The sequence below is a fragment of the Telmatherina bonti genome (genome assembly GCF_933228915.1).
Source record: "Telmatherina bonti genome assembly, chromosome: 4".
Classification (NCBI taxonomy): Eukaryota; Metazoa; Chordata; class Actinopteri; order Atheriniformes; family Telmatherinidae; genus Telmatherina; species Telmatherina bonti.
The window spans coordinates 26688124-26712200 of NC_136622.1; the positions used below are offsets into that span (position 1 = coordinate 26688124).

A 24077-nucleotide genomic window follows, 5' to 3' on the forward strand; every position below is an offset into this window, starting at 1 on the left:
TGTATTTAATCAAATAAGTGCTTAGTATTACAGATAGGCCTGAAAAAATGTTGCACATATTTAAAAAACATGCATTAGTGTTGCCAAAATTGCAAACAAATGTGTTTATTGATACCATACAAAACTGATTACATTACCATATACTAGTGCAAATTATTTTTTGTGGTATACATATACATAAAAAACACAAATGTCAAAATGGCTTTGTAAATATTAGCTTACATGTTGTTCAAGTGGCTTTAGTGGTTCCACTGATGTTTCAGTTCATATCTATAAAATCCCATTTCTAGAAAACTGTGAGATGCTTTGCAAAAACTCTAAAATAGCCAATTAAGTCTGAAATCTATAAATTAATTAAAAAGTGCAAGGACAATTTATTAAATTTCAAAATGGACCAATCCCTTTTATCGGTGATCTTTTTAAAAAAATATATTGTTCAATTCTCTTTCCCTCCTCAATTTTATTAAGAAACTATACTGTTGTAATACATATTTGAAGATTTAGTAGTTCCTTTCATTAAAAAATTAAACTGAAAGGCAGCATGTTTTATTTATCATTCAACATTTATGGAGCCCCCACATATGAGCAAGCTGCCCATGCCAAAAGAATGAATATTCTCAATGTTAACATTTGATACATGAGTCCTTCTCACATCCTCAACTGGTTTAAGTGTTATACAAATTGCTATGTTCTGTTTATGCTCACAAATTACAATATCACAGAGTATCAGGAACTTATTTAAAAGTAAGAAGAGTGGACTTCAATAGTCAATGGCTCCAAAAGTAGAAGTAAAACAAGTTCCATAACCGACTGCTGTGATTACATTATAGAACAGCAGCAGGTAGCAGGGTAGTCATCTGCACTAACTTTAAACTCGTTTCCAAAAACAAAGTAAATGTGGGATTTGTCTTTCCATGAGTAGGTGACCTTTGTAACTGGAATCAGCTCTATGATTTGACGCTGCAAACAAAAAGAGTGAAAATGAGCATTTTTTACATGAAAACAAAGTTATCTTTTAATAAAGAAGATACTGTCTTATATTAAAAAATAATATAAAATGAATACCTGTTGAAGGATTCGGGATGTCTGCGAGTATTTTCCCTGGTGATCACTGACAAGGCGCTGTGAAGCCTGCACCACTGAAGGGTCTGGAAATCCTACCAGAGGGTACACCTACAAAGAGCAATCACAGACATGTTGTGCTGAATCACTGTCATGGTTTAAAATATGTGAATTTACTTCATTTCATTTTACTGTGAGTGGTGCAAAGACATGCAAGTATTATCTCTGGGAGGCCAGTAGTCCAAGAGAAAGCAGTAATTTAGCAGCTTCCATCCATGTAACAGGATGGAGTCACCCACTTTTTGTTGTTGTCACACCTCTTCAGAGTGATGAGAGCATGCAAAACTTATGTAGATCACTGTATTTATAAGAACATGGCTGAGAAACATTCTGTGTGGGCAGCTATTACACTCAACAGTATCCTTGACAAGATTAAACCACATTCAAACTGAAGTGAGACCCAAGTGAGAGAGCAAAAAGGTCTTTCATTACACACTGAAGAAACAGGTTTTTACCATGTACTTGGAGTCTCTGAAAAGCTCCTTCCCAGAAACTGTGTTAATCTTTTCCACCTGAAGTCCGCTCAACTGCTCCACAACATAGTTATCAGAGTTGTTCGTCCTGCAAGCATATACATTTTTTTTTTTTTTTTAAATGGAGACCGAGATCAACTTTACCAGCACTTACCATATCTTTGACAAATAAAAACTTGATGCTGAAACGTTGATTACTTTCAAATCATAATGAAAGACTTTTTGTTTTGTTGGGAATTTGTAAAAGACAGTGTTGAGAAACTGTACCACTTCACAGTGAGTTTGATGTACACCAGCAGCTGCTGTTTTCCATGACAGACATCACATTGCTTTGATCCTTGTCCATGACAGTGAATGCAGCTGTAACAGAGACATGTTGTGATCCTTTCAATTCCTCAGCATTTGACACTGCTGTGTTTTTTTAATTGTTCTCTTGTTGCTCTCGCTTTATCAGAAATCTCTGAGTAATGCTCACTTGTCCCTTCCTCTGCCTTGGCAGTGGTGGCATCGATCATCTCCATGACGATAACCAGATCCGTTGCACACCCAACAAACTTTCTGTCAGGGGAACAATAGAGAAATTGTTACACTAACAAAGGTCTGGCATTGACTTTTATGTTGAGACAAACAGGAAACACTTACATTACCAATACCAGAACACTGGGTGCAGGGTTTTCGCCCCATTCCCAAACAGTTGTGGCAAGCCTGTTAATTAAATTATTTCCATTCATATTCCTTTGATTGAGGATCCATTCACGAATAATGAATGAATATTTTTTTCAATATATGTTATACAAACATACCTTGACAGATGATGTGTAGGGAACCTTGATACACTGTTTATCTTCCACAAAAAAACTGGGCTGCTTAGCAGGAACATCCCAAGGCCCTGGAGGCTGCTGGACATAGGCGTCCACCGACTGGCCTGATCCGAATTAAGCAACATATTAGAAAGATATTTGGTCACGAGAAGAAGTCATGCCATGACCATCTTTTCATAACAATCGTGCACCACAAAGCACCACAAAAGAATCTAAAATATGTCAAGGCAAAAGTCAAGGAGGGCTGAGCATTTAGCTAACCATGAAACTCCCCAGGTCTGAAGGATCTGCTGTAAATGACTTGGGACTTCTATCATAAAGCAGGTTCAGGTCTGCATCTGTCCCTCTAAGCATCAAGTCAACATAACATACCAATACACATGAGATTATGTCCACGTTGATTGAGAAAGTATACCATTGTGAAACGTAGTGCTTTAACGGATTAAAAAATTAAAATTGAAAAGGAAAAGTACTTTATTAATCCCCAAAGGGAAATTCAATTAATTGTTTATTAATTAAATAATTAATTACAAGTACAAGGATTAATTACAAGTGCAGAGGAAGGAGTTGTTGTGTCACGACACAACATCAAGCATGTTGCTGTTTTGGCTGCTTGTGTTTTGTTGTTGTTTGCATTTAAATGTTTGGGGTTAGGGTGCAACTGATATAACCTATTGGTGAGTTAACAAATGAACTCTAATTTTCATTCATTTTCATGACTGAATTATTTAACTGTATAGTGCTGTTTACTATTAAGAATAAAGCTATGTTTAATTGTGTCAGAAATACAGCAGAGTACATCATCTACTGACCAAAACATGACCACTACCGGTAGCTTTCTATAATATTCCAAAAACTGTTCTTTTGGCTCCACAACATTTATTTTGTCTTCTCTCTTTAAATATATCCCTGGCTCTTCTGTCTGCATTAATCCTCAGACATATGACTGCTGTAACATCGTCTGACAGCTGTTAGTCCTAGGTATGGCCAACCTCTTAGATCTAAGCAACCTGATGCAACGCAAAACCTATTGTGAGGGAATCCAAAAGATGAAAATCTGTTTCTCTTATGCACTACACAGCCATTTCCTCTCAGCAACTTGGACCAAACTTTCTCTTGAAAACCTCCAGTGTTTGTGTGAAAACTGTTTTGTTCTTCCCAAACAGACACATTCATGTTATCTAGTGAATATTCCTGTATAGTTTCTTATTCCAAATCTATATATAAGAAGATAAAAAAATATATAACAATGTGTGCATTTTCCAGTATTATGCAATGTCGCTTCAAACTCAGATGACTTGACTTTTCTATTTTAAAGTTTAGACAGAAAATATACATCATAGCAAGGGAGAGACTGTTAGCTGCTAAAACCATGGTAACATACCATGGTATGGCTCGTGACTCCACTCTGTGGACCTCGATTCAGTAAATGTTTCCAGGCGGTACTGAAATTAAATTAAAGATTAAAAAACAGAGATTGCTTTTGCTCCATCTACAACAAATTGTCATACAGGGTAAATTAAAACATGAAACTTGCATTGACTGCTTTTTAAGCATCTTCATACAAACAGAATCCTCTTACCCTATATGTATTAAATGCCTCCATACTGGTGATGATACCATCCTTTGCAGGTGCAGAACTGTAGCAGCATTTACTGGAGGCAAACAGGACGAAGGCACCCCGGGCAGTATCTTCATCTATAGATGGGATACTACCAGAAAGGAAAAATTGTTAATATATCACATAGTATAATTTTTAGAAAGGAGGTGACAGTTTTGTAGTGCTGAGTCTCTGAAATTGATTTATATTAAAATCTTCATTTTGTCATATCCCTGGAAACCGCGCTTCAAGGGATGTAACAAACGTTACCTCCAGTGTGGCTGTTCAGGTGAAGGAGCAGGTTGGGGGGCTGGATAAGCAGGCATGGGAGGTGGCAGAAATCCACCTACAGCAGATTTAAAATGGTTCTGTTACCATTTCATACTGAACCAAACAACATTTTAAATACTAAGTTTCAATTTATATTTCCGAGACATATTTGGGTGGAACTCTTTTAAAGTGAACTTATGAGGGAAGAAAAGTACAACACACAAAACCCAGCCTAAGTAATCAATGTGAAGCCAAGTTAGCTGGCTATTTTGAGCTTTGTGTGAGCAGAATACAGGACAGGGCCTCAAACCGGATTAAACTGTATTCATGTAAGAAGAATGTAGTAGCGTCTTTGATACAAACATGAAGAACACACATGCTGGCAGGGCCATGCAAAACTAAACCTGACGTATTTATTAAAGTCCTGCGGGTTGATGGTGCACACTTTACATAGAATAAATTTGTAAGCGTGGGGAAGACTATAATGCTCTGTGCTTGTGTTTCAGCCTGTGTCACATAGAATCTTTTACTGGGGAAGAATGACATTAAATAAATATCAACAAATCCTGGAAGCGGAACACATTATCTGAGGAAAAATGGAAGATGGAAAAAATAGCAGCAAAAATTATTATTATTTCCAAATCCTTTCTTTTTACCTGTTTATAACTGCTATGTTAAGAAAGGTGAAATTTTCAAAGGAAAAAAGCAGATGACAATACAAATGTTTTAAAAGAAAAATACACTACTGTAAATCAGAATAAGAAAGGAGTTTTAAAAAATGATACATAATAATACTAAACTTTTAAAACATTTTAAAAGTTTTAATGAATGCTTTTATTCTATTCACAAGGGATTTTTTTTTTTTTAAATTTACATTACTAACAAATTATGTGGCTTGGTTCCATCAATACACTTTGGGTGGGTGTATCGATGAAGTAGTGCTCTATACTGTACCTCCTCCCATCACGGTTCCTTCGTATCCGGGCACGTTGTCAAACATGCTGGCCGGAGGAGCACTGGGTCCATGGGACTCAGCTGTGGGTGGGGCGAACATAGCTAAAACAAACCAGAATAACCAGTTTAGTCTTTCAGAAGACCCGTTCCTTAACTTTCAGTTCCATTAAATCTTAAGAATTTCAAACGTACTTAAAGAATAACAAAGAAAACCAGATTAAAAACTGCGGTCTGTCCCTTCTGTACAAGAAACTCAGGTGGAGTGTCTAACTATACCTATTTTTAATCCTCAAACAGGGAAATAGGTAACTTACCTTGTCCCTCCATGTTAGTATACATTTTTTATTTTCTATAACCACACTAGTGGTGAGTCAACTGTGACCTGAGCTTTGAAAATGAGGGAAAACGCAGCTCATCCGCTTGTCAGAAGCTGTCACTTGGCCCACACCATTTCCACCCAAGAGAGGCGAGTACGGTGGGCGGGGTCTGCGGGCCATTTAAACCAACGCAACAATGAACGGAACCCGCATGTTTATGTGATTTTATGTGACCAATCAGGTGTGGGAACAAGCCAGGATTGTACCACTTACTAAAAATAAGAGGGGTGAGCAGTGCAACGAAACGGTGAGTTCACACATTGTACAGTTTAGAAATCCATCTGAAAATTACCTCTGTGAATACAGCACACTGTGTATGAGTGAAATGAAACCATTAGCTGATTTTCTTCTTCTGCTGTTTTGAATTCAAATTTATGTAACAAGTCAGTTTGTTGTTTCTTCTCTCTCGAATTAAATTAATTAAATGTTGCGCTGGTTCTATATTTTTTTTCATAAATGCCAGTCTTAATGTTTAGCTGGTCTCCGGACCCAGCAGCTGATGCAGATGTTTTTTTTTTTTTTGTTTGTTTGTTTTTTTTATGGTCCAGCAAAGAGTTGATTCCAGCATAGCACTAGCTCAAAATTTTGTTCTACTCTAGGCTCTGGTTACAAATCACCGCTGCATCGGTTTGGTGGGGAATTATGTGACAATATTCATTTAACAAAAGTCCATTTTAATATTGTGCTGCTCTTTTTCATACTTTACATAAGCACTCAAAGTCTCTGCTTGCTTTAAAAAGTGGTCTGCAATCAGAAAACATTTGTTCTTGGGTAGAACAACTGTTAAGTACACTTGTTTTACTTCGTTTTGCTATATAAAGCTATTATTCCCACCAAAGTTGACTTATGAAGCATTTAATGCTTTTCCTCCTTGACCTATGTTGATAAAGCCTTTATTGATGCACTAAAGTGTCTGAAATTAGACTACTGAGCATGTGATATTGGATCCATTCTTGCCCTCTCCACACAAATAAAAAATCTAGATGGATGCCATTATGTTGTGTGTCTTGATAACAAGTAACCACAAGTTATTTCAAAACTGTGTAACTTCCAGGTTGGCCTTAAAACTTCCTCAGCCCAACCTGGAACTTGAGCTGTGATTGCATTATGCATTGTATTTTTGTCATTTGTATAAACGCTGTTGTGTCATCTACGGAAAAAAGGTGTTGATTCATTTCAAGGGGTTATCCTTCTAAAAAAATATATGATACATTTTAACTTAACTAAAATGTCAATTTTAGAAATCCTGGTAAAAATATATTCTTTAAAAAAAGTTACCTTGAATGATGCCATTTGTACTTTACACATATTGTCTAATGATCATTAGTTCTTGCATAAATTAATTTAAATTCTTGCATGGCCAAAATTTCCAACAGGAAATAAAGTTACCAAATCTTATCTGTAGTATGATCACAGTAAAAAGTTCTTCAAAGATTTTTCAATGTTGCTTCCACATGACAGATTCATTCAAAAGTTTAATTCCCTGAAGTCCAGTTTTATGTAGTTCTTCCCCCATATGCTTCTCTCAGTCATATTTTAAATACTCAGCATTTTTGTCTCTTATCTAGACATTATTGCTGACAAAAATCAGTTTGATGTTTTACTATTTGAAGTTTTCTTTTACTATTAAAGTATCTATCATTTGTGAGGTCCCTTGCTTCTTTTATTGAGCATTTATATGCATATTAATCTTTTTTTATAACTGTTCAAAAATAATAATTTCATTCCAAACATGACCCGTGACTGACCAAATGGAACTTTCTAAAGTGCGTGATTTAGCTTTTTGACATCCTCATTTCCCCTTCAACCACACGTGCCTGAATTTACATATATTGCAGTCCTTAAATTATATTTGTTACACTACAGGCTACGCAAATGATATTTTGGCATAGTTTGATCAGCAAAGTTAAAGACCATCGCTGGTATAAACCTCTCATTGCAATGTTTTAATAGCCACTTTCATCAAAGAACGTTCACGTTGACGCGTGTCACTGTTGTACCCCGGAAGCGTGCAATTACGCTCCAACGCGTTTAATAAACCACTTGTTAAAAGTAGCTTTCCTTCAAGTGTAAAAGGCCAAACAACATGACCGTGGATCATACCTGCCGAACCTTCCGCTGCTGGTACAAAACCAGGGTTTGCAATCCCATAACTTCTGTTTTGCCCGCTGCGAGTAACGGGGAAACGAAAGTTAGGGGAAAGTGCGTTCCGTTAAGTTTGCTGTAAATAACAAAAATACCTCCAACAACCAAACCACGCTCACCTCATGATAGGTTGGTGCTCCATTTAAGAGCACCGGATCACAGCTAAATCTTTCAATACAAACCGTTTTTTGGTCTTCCTCCTCAGGAGTTGTAATCAAGCTGAGGAAATATTACAATCATGTGACTGTGACTGGATGTCATACCTTTTATTACACCACACCTCCGTAAGCAGCATCAAACGCCTCCTCTATTGGCAGTAAAGAACATAGATTTTTTTTTTTTTTTTTTTTTTTTTTTTTTTACTGTTAAATGCGTTCAAAACCAACACAGATCTTCTCATATATCAGGAAGCGCGCACTCCGATCAATTTTTAATGACAAATGTGAAAACACGTGTTCACAAATACATTATGCAGCTTAAGCCTATATGGGAAGTGATGGAACTCAATGTATGTAGTATAAATGGACTCAGATACGTGTTTATGTCTGGGAGAAGAATGTGGCATTTCATTTGTGTATTTGTACCGTAAAGTAGCCTGTTGTATTTCAGATAAACCCCATTACCCATAAGTCATTGCCATACTTGCGGAAGTCCTTTTCTTTCTTTCCGCCGTCGCTTGAGTTCCTTTTGGACACACATCGGCGGGTGAGTCGAGACAATCTAACTCAATCCACGTACCATTGGACATAATCTAACGCCCTTGACATGGTTTTTAAACTATTGGCGTACACCCTGTACATGATTAATAAAATTGTTCTTGTCATCCATGGATTTGTCTCAATAAGGTTGCTCTGGAGCGAGGTGCTTCTGCTGTAGCAACCTAGCGGCTAATAGCCCTCACCCCGGCAAGCAGCGTTGTAGCATTCAGGCCTGCAGTGACGTTCTGAAAAATGTGCTTCAAAAATACACCGATACGCAGTTTTAAACTATATACTTTGACATTTTTTTGCAATTGGACCAAGCACAATGTTTAATGATATTAGCGAGACTTGCTACTAGCCAAACAAGCTGCACTATAAATGCTAGCTTGCTAATGTTCATTAGCACGCTCATCTTGAAGCTCACTTTAAAGTCAAACTATCTGTTGCTCCTTTGGCACGGACTCTGTGCACCAGCAGAACCCTTTCATGTTCCCGTCTAGTCATAAATTAGTGTCCCTTCTAGTTCAAGTTAATATATTTATTTCAACATGACGGTATTTAAAATGTAATGTTTTAACCAAGATACTGATCTATTATCTTGTCCGTTTGTTCTCAGTCACCATGGCAGCCCTCAGGCCCCTAACAAAACCCAAGATTGTCAAGAAGCGGACCAAGAAGTTCATCCGCCACCAGTCGGACCGATATGTTAAAATTAGGGTAAGTACACATACTGAGTGATAACTAGGACAAAGGCAGGGTAGGCAACTGGAGAAACTTGCAGAACTGCAGATTGAAATTAATACATCACTGAACAAAACTTAATAAGTTGTTTGATTCATTTAATTTGAGTCAGCTGTGTTGGAGTAGGAAAACCTTTCAAACCTACAGGACTGTGGCTCTAGAGGACAAGAGTTACCTATCCCTGAATCAGGACCAAAGTTATTATTCATAAACATCTTTTACTACTTTCAACAGAAAAACTGGCGCAAGCCCAGAGGTATTGACAACAGGGTCCGCAGGAGGTTCAAGGGTCAGATGTTGATGCCAAACATCGGTTATGGAAGCAACAAGAAAACAAAGTTCATGCTACCAACCGGCTTCAAGAAGTTCCTGGTGCACAATGTCAAAGAGCTTGAGGTCTTGATGATGAGTAACAAGTAAGTCGGCAATGCTAATGTTAGAATGTCAACTATATGTTGGATGTTTTGGTTAGTGAAAATTCAGTTTTTAATAGTAGGTAGGAAGAACATATACAGGTTGTGTGCAACTACTTTTCCATGTTTTAAATGTAATAACATAATTTGGTCCCTTTCATTGAAATAGTTAACACATTCTCGCTCTGTCACTGTAAAAAGTAACCATCAAATATGTGGAGGTACTGGATTGCTGCATGTAGACCGGCTGAGTGGGAGAATTTCATAAGATTGTTATTGACTCCAAAATGACTAACACAATATTCATTCATTTGGATTGAATATCTGTGTCCAAATGTGGATCCTCTGAAGGGCTGTTGTGACACCACTGGATCATGTTGCACCAATAACTTCAAGAAATGTTTGATCCTTGCATCCAAAATCATATTTGGGTCAGTTTGTAAGTGGGCACTTGACATGTATTTTACTTGTGAGACTGCCCTCACTTAAGTAGGTAGGATAGTAGTTAGTACTTGAATCGTTCGTTACTTAATTTGTGGTGGGGTATTTTCATTCAAACATTCTCATAGTCGTTTGCCATTTGTACTTGAGTATGAAATTAAGTAGCATCTTCTTCGCCCTGTGGTTGGTAAGGTCAGCTGTTGTGTTTTAGGAAAAGCTAGTCTTCTAGCTTGTCATGGATCTGTTTTTATAGTTTGACATCTAGTAACACTGAACAGTTTCCATGCAGCATTTTGTGTTTGAAATGAAATAGTTTTAAGCTACTTTAAATCTTTTACTGTCAAAGCTTTGTTTGTTAGAATTACCATATTACTACATTCTTTTCAGTCATTTGGCTGAGTACCAACCTTTTTTTGCTAAGGTCCATGAAATAATTATCTCAGTTGTACGAGACAGTAGTTTTGCCTTATTGATTAAAAATAATTAATGGAGAATTGCATTCTATCCTTGTAATAAATTTTTTTTTTAGAAAATAAGGAAGCAGCAAATGATGCAAGACACAGATGACCCCTCATGGGCTGTCATTCTGCTCACTGTCTCGTTCTGTTCTTTGACAAACAAGTTTACTCTTTAAAAGGAATTATCACTCTGGCACCTTGACCAACCCTTTTGCAACGGTCTCAGATGCAAGTTCAGGATTTATAGATCAGGATTTATCTTGTATTGACAAGCCATAGACCTTGATGTGTTACTGAAATTGTCCTACATAACTTTGTAGCTTAGCTCTGCCTGTTTACTGAATTGACCACGGACACATCCCCTAGGTGGGGACCGTGGACAGTGACAGAATTCCAGTGCGTCTGCCAGCAGCTTTTTGAGGCTAGAAATGTAATCAGTCTCCAGAAGAAACAATAAATTCAGGGATGTCCATGACATTGTGGAGAAAAAGCTTTCTCATAAAAGGGTGGTTCTGTTTTGTGTATACTTGGTCTTGCCTTGTAATTTCTAAGTGGCATTTCAGTAAATGCTTGTCCAGGTTTTACAATGAGTGACTCTCTGTGCTTCTGTAGGACTCATTGTGCCGAGATCGCCCACAACGTGTCCTCCAAGAACAGGAAGCTGATTGTGGAGAGGGCAGCTCAGCTGGCAATCAAGATCACCAACCCCAACGCCAGGCTCAGGAGCGAAGAGAATGAATAAACTGGTTATTTACAATAAACTGTTTAAAATTAAAACTGGCTGCAGTTTTTTTTTTCTTTCTTCCCTCCACATTTTGGTAATAAAGCAAAAACCTGCAGGGTTGTTCTATGGATTTGAAAATCACTAAATGTGATAAATGTCCAGCCTGAGGCTTCAAAGTGTTTTGACAGTGACAAAGGCTTGTCCACAAGATTTGCATTTCAGCCAGGGGAAGAAGTTGGGCCATTTGTATAGGCAAACACAAAGTTTGACCTGGGTTCTGAAATTTGACGGCTGAATTAAGTCCATTTTAAAGGTGAAAACAGCTTATCGCCAGTTGGAGCATTTAATGTTTGCCCATGTTCAATTTGTTAAATGATGCTAAGTGGTTGTGATGGAGTGGGTTGTATTCACTGCAGGGTCTAGTAGGTTTTTCACTCCTTTTTATTGCTAGTAATGCTCAAACACACGTGCTAGATCTCACTAGACGGTTTACCTATATAATTATGGACATACCCAATTTTAGATAAGTAATTTCAATGTGTGTGTGTATACATTAATGGCTTTAATTAATGACATTAATTCATAAAATGGAAAAGCTCAAAAAAGAAATTTAGGGAAATGTAAGCCTCTGAAGTGTGCAGCTTCCATTGCTGTATATTTTGCACTTTGATAATTCTCCCTCTTAACATGCTCATATGACAGATAAAGGTGTGTGTGAGTGCTGTCAAAAGGCATTGCCTTGAGTTGACCATCTCAGATTATATACTGTTTTACAATGTTGAAAGCCGGCTCCCAGCAGAGAAAGTTTCCATTGCATTCTGGCAGGCAAGCTGTGCCCCACAGCCCCAAGCACTCTGCCATCTGTTCCTGCTGAATTGACATTGCCAGAGAAGCGAAAACAGAACGTTTATTCACCCAGTCAGCTTGTGGCTGCTTGGATGCGGAAGCAAGTTAGGAGTTATGTTTTGGGGAGAAAAAAAAAGAAGCATAGAGTGTTGAATCTGAATATCTCCTCATTTAAAGAACCTGCATATGTTTTTTGTTGATGAGGTGGCCTGGAAGACTCACCTGACAAGACTGGATGTTCTCCAGAGAGGGGAGGACATCATGAGAGCAGCGGGGCAGAGACTGGAACGTCTATGAGATGGTGAAAGCGTCAGGAAGAGGACATAAATAATTGCTTCCTTTTCACTGGTCAGAAAATGAACATGTCAGCAAGAGTAGTGTTTGGAAAAGGGCGACTCACTCCCAAACAGCTCTTGTTCGCCTTTCCTCAGACAGATTCCCTGAGGAAAAGCAGCCGGTCAGTTGGAGGAAAGAGGAGGATGTTCTCTTTTTCTCTCAGGTGTCGCCTGGGCATCATCAGAGGGAGAACTAAAGGTAAAAAATACCAATAGGAAAACTAGAAACAGCTGTTTTATATAGACTTAAAATTACTTAAATTTGGCAAGTTTGTCTTAAAACATCCCACAGTTTTTACAAATGTATACTTTCCATTTGATTTAAAATGGCATGAAAATATCTGTTATCAGTAAAAAAAAAAAAAAAGATGCTTTACTTGGACTTAAATATATTTTTCCACTTCAGAATTTTACAAGAATGCTTGAGACATGCATTTTCTCTTGCTGTTTGTCTGCCACATGCTGATAGGTGCCGGTTGGCAGGGGGGTTCAGCTCCTCACACCCTCTCTCCTGCAGCTGGAGTTGATCACCATAAGATGGCAGTGTGGTCAGTTTGATTGATGAAGGTGTGTGAGCTCAGGCCTCCCTGTCTGGTATATTGGTAAATAGTGAATTGACTGTACTTTTCAAGTCATGTTGACTACTCAAAGCGCTTTAATACCACATGGCACCTTCACATTTTCACACAATGGGTGAATGCCCCAGTCGATATATCTGGGGACAACTAGGGGTTCAGTGTCTTGCTCAAGGACACCTAGCCAGCATGTAGACAGTTGTTTAGTCTGTCAGTTAGTCTTGAAGAACTCACACCTCTCTATCTTAAGTGAAATACTAGTTTTAGAAGTTATTCTACTTATGGGTAAAAAGGCAATCACAAGTCATATATTTTGCACTTTTGTTTATCACAATTTTTCAGAAACCTCAGCCACTGTGTGCCATCATCACTGCAAAACTCTACTCCTGATCAATATATTATCGTGCAGCAGTAATGTTAATGTTTTGTTTTGACAAAGTTTGGTTGTATTTCTTTATTTTTATTTTTTATCATTAGGTTATAGCCAAACATATCCCAGTTTTTTCCCAGGAGGGTTTTCTATTTAATCAGACCAACGCACTGTTTCATCTCCTGATTCTGCTGGAAATTAATTAGTCTCGCTCTGAAAGACGACGCTTCTGCACACTGTAAATGGGGTATTAAGGACAAAAGTCTCAAAGGAAATTATCGACACCAAGGAGCATTGTGTCCACTGGAACGTCTGACTAATTACACGACATGCAATGACGGGTAACAACATGGAAACTGTTTGTTTATGATCTCTTTCATTTGATCAAAATGCCTCCATGACAAAGGCGGTATCATTGACTTGCTTTCTTTTTTTTTCTTTTTTTTTTTTTTAACCTCAGTGTTTTTAGTGTGCTATGATATTTCTGTTCTCCCCAATTTATAATGGACAACAGTTTGTCTGCAGTGAAGCAAAGATGAGGCAGATGAGGTTCATGGGGGCTGCCTGTGGCGGTCTGAAAGTGGCACGCGCTAAGGTTTTGTGTTCAGGACAAATGGTCACAGTTGCAACAATAAGTGCCTCTGCGTTTAGGCTCAGGGAGCCAGTTGGATAGAGAATTAGAAAAGGACCCCGTAAACCTGCTTAAGGGACTTTGTTGAAATGTAAGTATGCATTTGGCCATTTTTCTTTCTCCTTTCTTTTTTTTTTTTCTTTTTTTGCTTTTTGTTGGATATGATTCTGTCTCATGTGAAAAAGGAAGCCCAGCCTGCCAGTTTCATTGGTTTGCTCGTCTGGAGCATTCAGGTGTGTGTTAATACAATGCCAAGGAGGAAATGATTAGCTATGATTGGTAATTACTGCTGCTCAATGGACTGGGAAGAGTTATAAGGCCACTGCGAAGCAATTTTAACTCCATCACTCTACAGTGAGAACGATTCATCATATGAAAACATTCAGGGCATTTGCCAGTCCACATAGGAGTGGACATGCCAACAGGCCTACCCCAAGATCTGACTCTGAAATGCTCAGAGAAGCTGGGAAAACCTACGAGCTACACTTCAGACTCTCCAGGCCTCAGTTAAAATATAATTACAGCAAAGTTATAAAAACTAAACAAGTTTGAAGATATTGACAGGAAAACGGTGCTTTTCTCTGTAAACATAATGAGTTAGCAAACTCATATCTGAGCAAACACAGCATGTCTAAATAATGTCCTTTAAGCAAATGGGACAGAAGTGTAGGTATTCATCCATAATGCACAGGACCACATCTGATATCAGCACAAACAGCTCACATCAACCGTCAAGTGCAATGGTGGAGGGCTGATGATTGGGGCTTGTTTTGCAGCTGCAGGACCTGGGCACCTTGCAGCTACTGAGGAGATCTCATATCTCCTGAACACAAAAGTATTCTACAGACAAATGTGAAGCTATCTGGCTGAAACGGACTAAAAGTGTCAATTTAAAGTCCACACCTCAACCTGAGTGAAAGGCTGCAGTGAGACTCATCATACAGAAAATAATTGCTTCCAGTTATTGCAGCTTAAGATCTTACAAGTTAAATGCACTGAATCATTGGGTGTGTTTAGTTTCCCACACGCTCCTTTATTTACGACAAGTTTTTGTCTAATTGACAGTACAATATGTTATGTGTCGTTATTCAGCTAGGATTTTATCTACCTTGTTTTCAGGCCTGAACAAGACCAGGTGCTTTGCATTTTTCTGTTGTTATTTTTATTTAATTATCTTATTTTTAGTTTGTTCTGACATGTAAAACCTTAGAATTGAAAGTAGTTGTATCTTTTTTTTTTTTTTTTTTTCCACAACTGTATTCATTTTCACATGATCACAGTTGGAATGTGTCACCTGTGCTCAGCTGCTGCACAGTATTTTCAATCAGTCTCTACTGCCAGATACAGAGGCAGCTGTTCTGCACAGGAATTTTACATATGCATTTTCCACCATGTGTGCTTGCGTATGCGAATGAGAGAAATTAACACTGAGTGGTTTCGTGCTCTGTAATAGGCATGCAGTCTGTATGTGAGAAAAAAAACATGACATGGAGCCTGACAATGAATGTGCAAGGGGGTGTTAATTTAGCTGAGAGTTGAGTGTGCAGGATGTGTGCCGTTTTGTCATGTCTAATCTCAGTGTGTGAACTCTGCTTGGGTGGGTGGGTGAGAGGGGTTTTTTTAGGATGTGTTTGACTTGAGTAAAGTGTGTGTATGTGTCTGTATGCAGAGGGGGAGGGAGTAACTCTTGTGTCTGCCAGCCTCACTGAGCCCCTCTGGCAGAGAGGAAGAGAGCAAACCACGGAGAGAGAGGGGGGGAGAGAAGGGTTATGTGTGAGCTCATGGGAGTGTATGAACAGGGCACGAGAAAATCTCTGCTGAACAGATGAACGATTTGTAAGAACAGCTCCAAAACGGGGCCACCGCGACATGGCAAGGAAAGGGCAACCAGCATTTCTTTACCTGCTTTTGACTTTATAGAAGATCTCAGCAGACAGTGGTTGTATCTGGGAGGATTTAGAGGAATCATCCACTGAGTTTAAACAGGAGGAGACCAGGAGACTCCAGAATCCACCAAAAAGGAGCAAAGCTGAAGAAAATGTTGGACTTAGTAAAGGTGTGAAGAGATGGAGATGTTGTTGTTATCTTATCTGAGCGCCTGAGACCTGGTCTCTTGGGTGGTTCTTCCTCAGGTGGACCCTCAACTCTGCCCACTAAATACAGACCAGCTTCCAGAGGGCAGCTGAGCTGGCTTAACCACAGCCATGCTTTGTGGTCTGAGGAGAGACACCAGGAACAGCATCGGTAAGAGAAGCTTGCTTTGAAATTTTAGAGTCAAGGAAAGACAGCTTGTATTTGAGACAAAAAGACGTCACTCATCCCCTTCAAAGGGCTGGTTATCTGTAATATGTGCTGTTCCTCTGAGAGGCAGCCGATCTTTCACCATTTATTCACCCGAAATGAACATTGTACATCAGTAGACTGCACGCACAACTGTTCGAAATTTAGAGGTGAGAGGACGGCACAGCATCTTATCATGTGTAACTGGAGCAGATGTAGCAACATAAACTGGACCCAGTTTCTAAATAAAGTTTTACATCTGAAAATAGAATTGTGATTTCATTGTCATCCCTGTCCCCATATTTAACCTACATTCTGATTGGTTAAACGAGGGATGGCATTCGGTGCATTGATTTAAAAATGGCGTGGATTAACTTTACATATATTCACACAAGATGTCAGGATTTTACTTTTGCTCACCAGCAAATCTTACTGCCGAATCAGTAACTTGTTTCCTCTACAAAGACAGCATGCCGGCACTGTTTATTTATGTGCAATTGTTCCATTGTTGGTACTCTTGATAATCTGCTTCACTCCGGCCCTGGCTCTAAGGGTTAGTGATGGTTATTTTAAACTGGAGGAGGATGGCTGGCGGACAGCTCGATGGTACAGTAACATTCAGTCACGTGGAGAACATTGGGTTTGCGTAACCCTGAGCTAATGTTGCCTTTTGACAGCGATGACAGCTGCTGGACTGTCAGGGCCCCCGGGAGCCCGCATGGTTAAGAGACTTTTGCCTAGTCTAACGTGTTTGTGATGTGTCATTCATTTTGTGTGTGAGCCTTTAAGCTACTGGACACCCTATTTGGAGAAAGATGTGGGAGGAATCTGAGTAAAAAAAAAAAAAAAAACAATCATTCATGTGTATGTTCTTTACATCATCATGATATGCAAGTCCAACAGAGATCTCTGTTGCTGAGGCCTGACTCACACAGCTGTGTGCACGTGAAGGCTAGATTTTCCTCTTCACTCCCTGCTTCCTACGGCTGCCTGGAGGTTTCAGGTCAGCGAAGGTATGACAAAGGATCCATACCTCTCAGCTGTCTAAAGGCTTTATCTTCAGCTGGACAGATGTGGAGAGTCAGTACAGAGAGAAAAGGAGTGGGCTTGATGCCCTCTTAGCACTCTACCCCAAGTTTAGTTTTTACAAATCAGCTCAGATAACAATATTTGAGGAAAACTGAAATTGAATCTTTTATCTCAACCTGATTTACTTTCAATTTGACATATTGTCTGATCTCTTGAGCAAAGGCTGTGATTTAACCTTAAATGGTTTGTTTCTTGTCCATGCAGTGCATTTGTAATAGTTTTAGTAGATAGACAATAATAATACAATTTTTTTTTGTATTATAGCATAGGTGATGTTATGGGGTGGGAAGGGAGTAAACAAAAAACAAACAAATAAAAAAAAAAAAGCCTGTACCACTTCATGCAAGGATCTGCATCCAAGTGGACAGTCCACTATCATCTTCCCACGATGTCCTCTACTGTTTGATTTCGTGCTTGTGTTGTTCTCACTTATATGTAAGTCGCTTTGGATAAAAGCGTCTGCTAAATGTCTGTAGAATGGACAAGTTTCAAAGAAACATTCACTTTATGATTTTTGTAATTGATTCAGTAAGCCATACAGTCGACCGCAACTTTGATTCCTCTTTAAAATGTGAATTTATACAATATCTGACAGTTCTGAAAATCTGTTTTATTAACTATGATCAGTTTTTATGTGCAAGGTGTCTGGTCATTTTATAACTAAAAGGAATATGTCAGAGTTAACGGTGTCTTTTAAAGAAACGTGCTTTGAGGCTGTATTTGACCAAATTCACAGATCAAACTGCTGTTAATAACGTTGCACTGTTTTTAGAGCATCCCCTGGATAACAGCTAATTTATGCATTAAACATATAAAGTGTTTTCTTATCCAGTTTTTTCACTCTGCATTAGTGCAGCAGTCATTGGAGTCATTGGACTCATGGTTTTTATGTCAGTTTGATGCCTGCATACTGAAAGGTAGTCACTCTTTCAGTTTTCTTAAAAAGAGGACCTGGCACAGGTCTTCTTCAGGTTTGCAGTGGGATGTTTAATCACTGTGCTGGACAGCTTAAAAGGTAATCCGCAGTGAGCAAGCTTAAAGAAATGCTAAGTCAGTTTCCTCATTACTGTGACTGCACATAAGGTTGCATGGCTGCATTCAAGTTCAGCTGGCTGGGCAGTGGCTCTGCTAATCTGTGTGTCAGAAATGTGTCCCACTGCGGGTGAGAAGTACGGAGGGGAAAAAGTAATTCTGTTTTTCTGCAGAGCAGATTGAACATTTCCCTGCTCTCTATAGCAGCTGCTCTAAGTGACATGAAAATGATGATTCGTTCTCCATGCAACAACAGTCTATTAACCGCTTGCTGTTTCTCTGACAAAATTCCCATACTTAAGCGGGTGCATTCATCAAGCTTGCTGTAAAATGTATTCTCCTGTTAAATGAAAAGTGCTGTTTTAAACACAAAACCCTTTTATGAGATTGTTGTGGAAAACTGAATAATCTACCTGGTCTGTAATGGTTCATTTACAACCTCATGGATGTAGCTGCTGGTTTAATGCTGCCTAGGTTCTGAAGTTGCTGAAGTTCAATGCATTGAGGTGTGGATTGCTATGGCGACATGCCGTGTCCAATCATGTTCAGTTAGCCTACTTCTGCAGCGTGTCCCTACATAAACTTCTACACATCTTCCTTGTCTCCTCAGATGAAGGGCCATACTCAAAGGGGAACAAAGAGACAACTGACCAATCACATTCATCCCGGAGGCGCAGCCTTTCAGGTAGAATACAGTCAAAGCTGACTTGTCTTCATTTGGTTTTGTCTGCTGTCTGACTCAGATCGCTGCATGCGTTTCACCTCAGTCTTCAAGAGGATGACAAGTCATACCATCTCCGCTTGAGATTCATGTTTGTGTATATGTGTGTGTAAAGTCATGTACCTCTCATGTTTTGCTTAATGTTGCATCTTAAGCTTAAATGCTTAGATAAGGTGGAAACATGCTTGTATTGCATACCTGTCATGGCGACTAAAACACACTTGTCAGACTTCACACAGAGTGATGAAACAGCACGGCAGTGTTGACCATAGGACAGAATGAGTTCTCTGATGACACTATATCACCACATGTCTATCAATTAATGTCAAATTCATAATGGTTCATGTTTTTAAAACCAATTTAATCTCATATAAATCCCAGTCTTTCTGTAAAACAAAGCATTGCATTTCCTCCCTCTCTAGCATAATTCTGTCCTCTTATCTTCCTTCTGACCCCGTCACAAAAAATTCCCTCAGACGCAGAGATTTGAAAGACCAAGGAAAAAATGAGAGTGAGAAAATGTAGTCTGTGGCTGTGTGTCAGAGAGAATTTTTGTGAGGGATTCAGCAAGAGAGTCTTCTGTTGCCTCTTAGACAGGCCAGATCTGTCAAGCAGACGCTAATGCAGACTGTGGATCTGTGCCTGCGTCTGTATCTGTCAGCAGACGAGTATCGAGGAGTGACCACGGTGGACCTGATGAAAAGGGAAGGCAGCAGCCTTGGTCTCACCATCTCTGGAGGCTCCGATAAGGATGGCAAACCCAGAGTGTCAAACCTACGGCCAGGTGGACTAGCTGCCAGGTGAGATCTGTGCTCTGCAATCCAGCGAAAGCCTGGCAACCACAACAAATTGTCTGGACGTGTCGTTCTGCCCCCGCAAATGTGCATGTTTTTCAAACTTACACCAGCAGATCAGTTAGATCAGATACTGATCCAATGCGACACCATCACACACTGTCTTTGCTTGTAAAATCTCCAGGTGAATAAACTGGGATTTAGGTTATCAGTTGGAAAGTATGATTATTTCTATGAATTTATACATGTTATTCATTAATTAATTAAGGAGGAAACAAATTTTTTGCTGAGCATCAACCACATGGAGAGAAAATGTAAGACTCACATTTTGTGAGGATGTAGCATGTGACTGAAATTAGAAACACACACACACACACACACACACACACATTTATTGAGTAAGAACGACACCTCCCCTTAAAAAATTTCGTGGCCAAATATGCCATCACCTGTCAAGTCCACAGAGGTTTAAAGACAGATACTGTTCTAATTCTTCCAAGCAGCTCATCCTACCACAACTGAGTTCATGCTTGTGTGAAAAAGTTAGTTAAATTACTGGGGGGAGGCACACGCAAGGAGGCAGGAGAGTGGCTGGGAATGTGTGATGAGACCGGACCATCACGACGTTCAGCATCGCTGGTTAAGACGCCTCTCTGTCTGCTGTCAACTGCTGATTGGCAGTAGCCCAAAGGTGAGAAGGGCAAGAAAGGCTGTACATTTATTTAATTAATTAGCTTTCTAGTGAGTGGCATGTTGACTCAGAATGTCAGATATGAGGCACCAAGTACAGTCATCCATGTCAGTGTCTGAGGAGGACAGGCCCTCAGCCACCCTGTTTCAACATCTATTCTGCTTTCTACGCTTTACTGCAGGTTTGAGCAAGGGAGCTTAAAATCAGGCTGTCTTTAGTGTCATTGTCACTGATGCATGTTTTATTGTGCTTTACCAATTATGCATCTATGGCACACTGACAACTTGCAGAACATTTATTCAGACTGCTAATACTTGTGTATTGGTGGTGCAAACTGGCTGCAAATTCGGGAACAAAAACATGCAGATTTGGGAGCTTTTGTCATACAAGGATTCTTCCTGTGTTCACTGCTTAATAAACAGATGTTGGTGTGCCTTAACGGTCTGTTCATAACTATCCACAGGAGTGACCAGCTGAATGTAGGCGACTACATCAAGTCAGTAAATGGCATCAACCTGTCCAAGTTGCGGCACGATGAGATTATCAGCCTACTGAAGAACATTGGAGAACGAGTTGTACTAGAAGTGGAGTATGAGCTGCCTCCATTTGGTAAGTGAAGTTATGTGAAGGAATTACTCAGACTTTAAAGTGGAATCCTTTCAATCAAACTCCCAAAGGCATGGTGCAGACTTGTAAATAATCTCAGTATTTATGTCTGAGAAATTGGTAAATCTGTTACTTATGACATGTAAACCAGTGTCATTTAATTTTCCAAGGGTTCAACGTTAAATTTTGTCATCTAAAGATAATCTGCCTCAAAAAGTCTTAAAATATGTAGGAGTCACACATTTTGGAAAAGTTTGCTTGAAAGCTGATCCAACGGGATACAGCAAACAAGCCATTACACATCGCTCTGAACCACCATCTTTCTCGTGTTCATTGGAGATTATTCATCCATCCTACCACTAATTTTTACACACCTTGAATATAGCTTGGTCCTTTGTTTGGTGTCCAGTCATAAACAAGGTTAAAAAAGAGCAAAGAGATAAAAAAGAGTAAAAAAAAAAAAAGCATTCACATCACCCTTTCGGATGAAAGCCATTTCATTGTTCTTGCTTAGTTAATCCTGTTTCCATCTTCTTATTTGAATGTGCCAGCCAAATAACCTGAAATTTTGTTTACAAAAAATACCATTTGCCTTTAATCAAGCTCTGAAGATTAGTATGACCTGGATGACTGATAATCTGCACCCACATATCTCAAAGACAACCCTCCCTAAAGGGCTAGGCCATGCTGACTGGTGAAAATGGCGTAGGGCCTGGAAGCACATCATATTTAGTTTGAAATGTGTGAAACTAAACAGTGATTATGCAAATGTTATTTATGATGATGTTAATAAAAGGAAGCAAAACCTAGACAGCATATTAGGCATTTCAGGCTGTTCAGGACAAATGTGCTTTGTGAGTGAGGATAACTACAGCTCTGCTTTTCCTTTACATGCACCAAAGGTAATCGGCATGACCCTAAAATCACGATATGGCCTCTTTAAAATGAAATATGGGCAAATCAAATCTGATTTCATCCACAAGGTATCAAACACTCCAATATTCAAGCTCCAGGTGTATCTGAGATATACACTACATGTCATTTTGTTGTCAGGGCTCTGATGCACTGGTTGCTGATAAATAAGATGGTCATTCTGGAGTGTTTACTTATGAACAGGCAACATGAGCGTCCAAAGATGCTTCACGGAAAAGGAAAGGGAAATGAAAATCTCGAGACCCACTTGAACTTTTCAGATGTTTGGAACAAAATGTTAAACTTTTTCTTGGTTTCATTTGCTTTCTGCTCAGTATTTGTATAATTATATAGTATATATTACCTCAATGGCAATCGATTTTAACTTTTTGACACGTCTTAAAAAAATGGCCAAATATGGTACTGATGGCAAACTGGAATTTGACATGAATCCAACATCACACTTTACAGCTGGATGTTTTTAGATGCTTGTAACAGGAGTTGACATAATCAATTTGTTTCATTACAGTACAGATTAGGTGAAAAAGAGTCTCCAAATATTTATACTGGCAGCTGGCATCATATGCATTTTTGTATATCTTAGTGTCTATGCAAAAATGCTGATGTATCACTAAATGCTCTTTTCAAATTCCGCTAATGTAAGATGTCAGATCATTAGTTTGGGCTACAGAAAGGAAAAACAAGCGCAGAAAAAAACACGACTTGCTTCAGACCTGGAGTTACTCACATGAATCTAACTGGAGTGTGTTAACCAGCTGTTCTGTGAAGCACAGCTGCTCCACTGTTAAATAAAGACATTTCTGTTGTTTTAAAAGATCAGGTTTAAACTAAAATGTTTTGACAAAGTTAAGCTGGATTCTGAAACTTCTTTTAACCAGTGCAACACGCATCTGTTCTTCCTGGAGTCCAGCGGTCAAGACATCAGTCTCAGAAACTGAGTTGTTGCTGTTTATCATTAGAATGGCTCATCATCAATCATGTTTCTACATCGTGATTTAACACGACTCAGATGTCACTTGAAACAAGCTCTTCTAAAAATCTCTTCCTCTTTTGCTCATATTATGCATGGATTTATGTGGTAATTAGTTGCAAATCAATCATTTCCTCTTTGCTCCCAGTCCAGACCCCCTCAGGAGTCATAACCAGAACCATAGAGGTGTGTTTACACAAGGAGGGAAACAGTTTTGGGTTTGTCATGAGAGGTAGGTTGAATGCGATGCTTTGTTTATCAGATATCTGGAAGAGAAATAGGTCAGGGATGTGCAAAGTTGGTTCTCAAAGGCTGAAGTCCTGCAGGTTTTGGTTGTTCTCTGCGGCAGTACACCTGAATGAGATTAATGGGTCAACATGCATGGGTATCGCTGTTGAGCTGTTTAAGATAAACATGTAATTTGAATCCGGTGTGTTAGAGCAGTAAACATCTGAAACCTGCAGAACTTCTGCCCTCGGGGACTGGCGTTGCCCCTCCCTAAGTTATGTTCTACTTTTTATATTCAGGAACTTTTAAAAATTCATCTACTTATTTATTTTTGGTTAAGGCGGCTTTCATGAAGATTGGCGGAGGTCACGTCCTTTGGTAGTCACCAGTGTCAGGCCAGGGGGTCCCGCTGACAGGTAAAGATATGGATAATGGACATCAACAAGTGGATGCTGGATGTTGTGTTTGTGTAATGTGTGTGTAACATGTAGCTTTTAATTGGGCATGTTTGCTTTTTTCATGCTTCAAATGCATGAATAAACCTATTAAAATTATTGGCACGAATGTGGTTCATATTGCGTGCATGTGAGTTTGAAGCCCAATGGGTGCATTTTACTAACTGCCATTTTTTTGTGCCTTATTAAAGCATCTGTCTGTTATCTGTTGGATTCTTAAAATATTCATCTAATTGACTTAGAATCGGTATTACTCGTATGAGCACGTTACTTCCTATTTT

General features: G+C 39.1%; 3 protein-coding genes across 4 annotated transcripts in view; 2 read left to right on the forward strand and 1 right to left on the reverse strand.

The window, feature by feature from the left end:
* Positions 1–89: 89 nt before the first annotated feature.
* Positions 90–7994, reverse strand: ssuh2rs1 (ssu-2 homolog, related sequence 1). 2 transcript variants are annotated; one of them, XM_079238756.1, is made up of 13 exons: positions 7882–7994; positions 7721–7785; positions 5241–5342; positions 4287–4362; positions 3999–4128; positions 3801–3861; positions 2399–2520; positions 2238–2300; positions 2071–2153; positions 1863–1955; positions 1578–1683; positions 1066–1173; positions 90–960 (listed from the first exon to the last, which is right to left on the reverse strand). In XM_079238756.1, the coding sequence occupies exons 1-13, from the start codon at positions 7902–7904 to the stop codon at positions 820–822; spliced, it is 1173 nt and encodes a 390-aa protein (XP_079094882.1). In that variant the 5' UTR covers positions 7905–7994; the 3' UTR covers positions 90–819. The 2 variants fall into 2 exon arrangements, with proteins under 2 accessions (XP_079094882.1, XP_079094883.1); XM_079238757.1 differs by lacking the exons at positions 7721–7785; positions 7882–7994 and adding an exon at positions 5555–5692.
* A 416-nt stretch (positions 7995–8410) lies between these two features.
* rpl32 (ribosomal protein L32) lies at positions 8411–11287 on the forward strand. Its single transcript, XM_079239787.1, has 4 exons — positions 8411–8467; positions 9080–9180; positions 9439–9620; positions 11129–11287. Exons 2-4 carry the CDS (start codon positions 9085–9087, stop codon positions 11256–11258), a joined length of 408 nt encoding a protein of 135 aa, XP_079095913.1. The 5' UTR covers positions 8411–8467; positions 9080–9084; the 3' UTR covers positions 11259–11287.
* Positions 11288–12442: 1155 nt separating this feature from the next.
* The window catches only part of LOC306755241 (glutamate receptor-interacting protein 2-like), a gene marked incomplete at its 5' end in the record, with an annotated part of 35111 nt that continues 23476 nt past the window's right edge, over positions 12443–24077 (forward strand). The window contains 6 exons of the mRNA XM_079239559.1: positions 12443–12620; positions 19009–19083; positions 19784–19919; positions 21068–21213; positions 23262–23345; positions 23682–23757. Coding sequence (XP_079095685.1) covers positions 12443–12620; positions 19009–19083; positions 19784–19919; positions 21068–21213; positions 23262–23345; positions 23682–23757 — 695 coding nt within the window. The remainder of the gene's footprint in view (positions 12621–19008; positions 19084–19783; positions 19920–21067; positions 21214–23261; positions 23346–23681; positions 23758–24077) is intronic.

Coding starts and splice junctions, on each gene's coding strand:
- ssuh2rs1 (XM_079238756.1), bottom strand. CDS start 7,904: ATGGAGCACCAACCTATCATGAG. Junction 7,786..7,881: donor GAGCACCAACCTATCATGAG/GTGAGCGTGGTT, acceptor CGTTACTCGCAG/CGGGCAAAACAGAAGTTATG. Junction 961..1,065: donor CATCCCGAATCCTTCAACAG/GTATTCATTTTA, acceptor TTTTGTTTGCAG/CGTCAAATCATAGAGCTGAT.
- rpl32 (XM_079239787.1), top strand. CDS start 9,085: ATGGCAGCCCTCAGGCCCCTAACAAAACCCAAGATTGTCAAGAAGCGG. Junction 9,181..9,438: donor ACCGATATGTTAAAATTAGG/GTAAGTACACAT, acceptor TACTTTCAACAG/AAAAACTGGCGCAAGCCCAG. Junction 9,621..11,128: donor GTCTTGATGATGAGTAACAA/GTAAGTCGGCAA, acceptor GTGCTTCTGTAG/GACTCATTGTGCCGAGATCG.